The 5,179-nt window shown below is 39.9% G+C and overlaps 1 protein-coding gene across 1 annotated transcript in view; it reads right to left on the minus strand.

The window, feature by feature from the left end:
- Positions 1-1,179: 1,179 nt before the first annotated feature.
- Positions 1,180-5,179, minus strand: part of RCAN3 (RCAN family member 3) — a 33,154-nt gene continuing 29,154 nt past the window's right edge. Inside the window, 3 exon segments of the mRNA XM_006862291.1 lie at positions 1,180-1,285; positions 1,287-1,444; positions 2,439-2,610. Coding sequence (XP_006862353.1) covers positions 1,259-1,285; positions 1,287-1,444; positions 2,439-2,610 — 357 coding nt within the window. The 3' untranslated portion in view covers positions 1,180-1,258.

Raw genomic sequence — 5,179 nt, forward strand, 5'->3', positions numbered from 1 at the left:
GTTACAAGGCTTTTCTATAAAAGGGATTTCTAAGTCTGAACAGACCACAGAGAGTTAAAAAGCTGCTGCTTCTACTTTAGGATGCTCAAGAATACAATCTAAAACAGGTGAGACACGACTCTGTTCTAGTGAAAAATGCTGACTGTGCAGGTAGAAAATGTCACCACAAAGACCGTAACTCACAGAACATGTGTAACTAACTTCTCTTGCAAAGCAAGCTGAAAATGGTCTCTGGAAACTCTTATCATAAACCTTTAAAATCTGGTCTCTGAGTGACATATGCAAATGTATGCACATCAAAGAAACACTCAGCATCTAGCGGTTAATGCAAAACTGGTGGCCAAAAGCTGTTGTTTACTAACTGGAACATGGTCACAAATGACAGTGCATGTATAAACCCTGCTTTCAAAGAAGCCTGTCTTTCCCAGCAGCCTGTCTCTGGAAGGGAATGACTTCCAAGGAAGAGAACAACATGTCAGTTGATGCTGACAAAGTGAATTTGGCAAAATTTTCACAAAGTTAAAGAAAAAAATACCCAAAAAACTAAACCCACTGTTGGTTTCCAAAGCTGTAAATCTTTATGGAAGCAGACTGCCCCGTTTTTCTCCTGCAGAGTGGCTGGTGGGTTCAAACTGCCCACCTTTCAGTTAGTAGTCGAGCACTTAACCACTTTGCCACCAGGGCTCCTAAGGGAAAAATACTTGAGAAAAATTATTCCATATTTCACTTTTTTTTTTTTCGTGCAAAAAACTTCATGTATACTGAGTAACAATTAACCTTGGATCAATATATTAGCTAGAAGCTATTATACCAGTACAAAAATACCCACACTAGATTATTAAAATTGTGAGGCTATTTTTAAATTCATAAAAATGGTACCACACTGGATGACTATAGTTCCAGTTTTTGGTACCCCATGCTATATGGGATCAGACAAACTAACACTGCTTGGGGGTTGAGGAGACACCATTTTCCTAATTTGCTATTATTTAAAAAATGGTCAAGAGTTACCACATCTTGGGGGCTAATCCTTACATATAAAGTGCCATTCAGAACTTCAGTTGACATGTGGAACAGGTAAAATGGGCTGCTGCTGTGTGCCAGCCCGTGGGCAACACAGACTTGGTGAAAAAGGCCTACCCACCACGCTCCTTCACTCCGATTCTCTTCCACACCTAGCAGCAACATGTCCGTGGTCGGGGCACAGGTCTCCACTGCTGAAGCCCATGGCAGCCGCCTCCCACCACCACCAAAGGCCTCACAGTGCAAAATCAAAGGTTTGGGGGTTCATTCAGTGCTGTGGTTGGAGGGTCAGGACGCCTTGTCTGGGTGATTTTCTGTTTGGGATTTTTAGTTTCTTCTTCCTCTTCAGTTTCACTTTCACAGACATGAACTACCACACTTGGTGTCGACTCGGTTCCTGCATGAAGTTCGTATTTCTCGCCTGCAGAGGCAAACAAAGTAAGATACACAGCAAAGCCAGCAGCAACGAGTGGTGCTTCGTCTCTTATTCCATTTACACTTTAACTGCTCATGATTTAAAAAAAATCTTTAAGCCCTTATGTCAGAATATCTTACCTTGTTTTGGGTTAGATATTTGACACTTGAAGGTTTTTATAAAATTTTGTAATCTCAAGAAAGGAGCTAGTAAGGAGTACTGAGGTCTTGAGAGTTAGAATGAACATGTTAATTACTGTTCTACAAGCAATGTAGTGAGTTTTCTTGACTTCATGATGGTTTTAGTTTTCCTCTGGGAGACAAGTAGAATGTTTCAGGCAGCATTGCAGTCTCTATTACAGGACTGCAAATATCCAATATGCAACACTAACTGCTGTGACATGAACCACACCAGCTGTAACCCATGTAAAGACATACAGCTGTCTGGGATGACCTACACCCAAGCAACATGGCACTGATTTCTTATTTTGTTTTAAAGAGGTGAGAGAGTTAGAGAAATTGAAGAGTGAGAAAAGAAGAAATGGAAAAGAAATAGGAGACAAATTTGTAAGAGATGACATCACTACCAAGTCCTTGAAATACTATTCAATGTAGAAAGTTGTCTGTCTGATATCTGAATGATGTGGAAGAGAAGCCATCCAATAATCACTTATGTACTAGTAACATTTGCTACAATCAAAACTTCTGCTGCATGTCTTGAGCATTCTGTGTATAATACATATAACCACTCTGGAAAGCAGGCATTACGATTACCCTGATTTTACAGATGAGAAAACCGAGGCTCAGAAAATTGAGCCTAAGTAACTTACTCAAGATCACAAATAACGGATGCCACAGACAGAATGTGAGCCTAGGCCTGTGTGACTTCTCCCATCACTCTAATCACGTGGACACGACTTGGCTAGAACACAAGTTGCTCAATATGGTCTTCACCACAGAAGTTTCTCAGGGAAAGAACAGGAAACATCTAGGTCTGTTACCTGGTCCCAATTTGGAAACGGCACAAAGTAAGTCATAATTGATCACAGGCATTGCGTCTTCACTCTGCTTCCACCCCACGGGTGGGGAGGCTGGCGGGGAGATGAGGAACTGTTGGGTAGGCTGTGGTGGCAGTAAGTACGACTTGTCCCGTGTCTCACTGGACACCTGTACCTGCAGGAGAAAGACAGGTTCAAGATTAGTTCACAAACTGGGCTCTTTTTCCTTCATTTTAATTTACTATGGGATTTTTAAACTAAGCATTACATCTTTTTGGAGAGAATAAAAAAATTGTGTTTAGCAATGTCATCTGTAAGGGGGTGAGGCTGGAGTATTTGGTTCACCACTGAACACTCTGGTGCTAGGTATTAGCTGAGTTTAAGGAAAGGATGACTAGGTGAACAGAAGAATGGTAGCAACTATGAAGCCTCATTCTGACAAGATGTTAAGTTGAGTCCTCTTATTAACACTCCATCTCAAGTAACTCCTTTAGACCTCTCTTTCATGTAGATTTTAACTTGAAAGGCAATACAACATGCCTCCCCTATTCTTAATTTGAAAGTCAAGTCCAAGGGGAAGTACATACTTTTAGAAAACAAAACAGTATAAGCAATATATGAGCAGAGAGCTAATATTGCCGTATTTTGCTGATTCTTCATAGAAAAAATTGGTTTCACTAAGAGTAACATCGATGTTGCTGTTAAGTGCCGTCGAGTCGACTCCAACCCATAGTGACCCTGTATAGGGTTTCCAAGGAGTGGCTGGTGAGCTTGAACCACCGACCTTGCAGTTCAAACGACTTTTGCATTCTGAACATCAATGTAGGACTACAATAAATATTGCCAATTCTTGGTAGTCCACAAGACCCTTTCAATTTCAATCTGAGACAGCCTTTGTGAATAGTTTTACGCATAATCCTGTCCCTGCTTAGTGAGCAGCTATTTTCAACATGAGTTCCTCAGATGAATCACAGAAAAGGACTGCAGAGACGATTTTGTCATGACTTCTAAGGACGGTACATCACAAGCAACATTCTAGATATATAGAAGTTAATTCACTAATCTTAGGGCTTTAGGGCTTAGCTCTCTCTAGTAGGACCCCAGTTAAGAAAGGTTGCTTGGAAAACACACAGAAAAATAACAAAAGTCAATTCATACCTACTGATAATTACACTGAATGTAAATAAATTAAATGTACCAGGCAAGAGCAGAAAGGGTAAGAAAACTAGATCCTTCAATATGCTGTCTACAAGAGACATATCAAAAAGATGGAGACAGCCTAAATGCCCATCAACAGAAGAATGGCTGAACGAACTTTGGTACACGCACACAATGGAACACTACAAAATGCTGAAGAATAATGATGAATCTACGAAACACCTCACAACATGGTTGAACCTGGAGGACATTATGCTGAGTGAAACCAGTCAATCACAAACGGATAAACATTGTATGAGACCAATGTTATAAAAAGTTAAAAAAAAAAAAAGGTTTTCTTGATAAAAGAAACAAACTATGATGGTTATTGGGAGGAGGGAAAATGATTCATGGGTTAGAAGGTAGACACATGTTAACATAGTTGACAGGGTAGACAATATACATCAAGAGAGAGGTTAGCAGAGGAAAGATTAAAATAGTGGGAGACACAGGGAGGAATGCAGTGGTTAAAGTGAATAGAGGTAAATGCTGTTAACTGTTGGTGCATGGTGGGGAGTGCAACAATATAATGAAGCAAACTACATGATTTGTTGAAAGTGAAACTGATGATCTGCTCTGTAGACCTTCACTTAATTCACAATAAAAACTTATAAACGAAATCAAATGACATATTTCATTGGGCAAATCTGCTAAAAAGACCTCTTCAAAGTGTCACTCATCTGAGATGCATGTGAAAGCTGTACAATAAACAAGGAAGACCAAAGAAGAACTGATTTCTTTGAATTATGGTGTTAGTGGATAATACTGAAAAGTACCACGGACTGCCAGAAGGACAAACAAATCTGTCTCAGAAGAAGTACAGCCAGGATGCTCCTCTGAAGTGAGGATGGGCAGACTTCATCTCATAGTATGGACATGTTGTCGGGAGGGAATAGTCCCTGAAGAAAGACATCGTGCTTGGTAAGGGTCAGTGAACAGCAGAAGACTCTTGAGAGACTGACACAGTAGCGGCAACAATGGGATTAAACATGGCACCAACTGTGAGGCCAGCACAGGACCGGCACTGTTTCTTTCTGCTGAACATAGGCCGCTATGAGTTACCACCAACTTGACAGCACTTACCAACACAATATATAGTATAAATTAGTATAACTGAAGAGATCTGAGTTGGACATGGAAAGGAAGTGGGCTAATTGAGATTTAGAAAAGTAAACAGAAACCAATTGCAAGACAATTGGGAAAAATTCTTAAATTTCAGTGGTAAAGAACAAATGGTATCTAATCAAGGAAAAAGTTATCTATAAAAAATCTAAACACTGAAATGCCCATCAACCGAAAAACGGGCAAACAAGCTTTGGTGCATACACACAATGGAATACTACGTAATGTTGAAGAATAATGATGAATCTGCAAAACACCTCACAACATGGATGGACCTGGAAGACATTATGCTGAGTTAAATTAATCAATCACAAAAGGACAAATATTGTATGGTAAAGACCACAGCCTTTGGTATTGGTTGCACCTCAATGTAAAGAAAACAAAAATCCTCACCACTGAACCAATAAACAATATCTATATAAATG

This window comes from Chrysochloris asiatica, unplaced genomic scaffold, assembly GCF_000296735.1.
Source record: "Chrysochloris asiatica unplaced genomic scaffold, ChrAsi1.0 scaffold00047, whole genome shotgun sequence".
NCBI classification, from domain to species: domain Eukaryota; kingdom Metazoa; phylum Chordata; class Mammalia; order Afrosoricida; family Chrysochloridae; genus Chrysochloris; species Chrysochloris asiatica.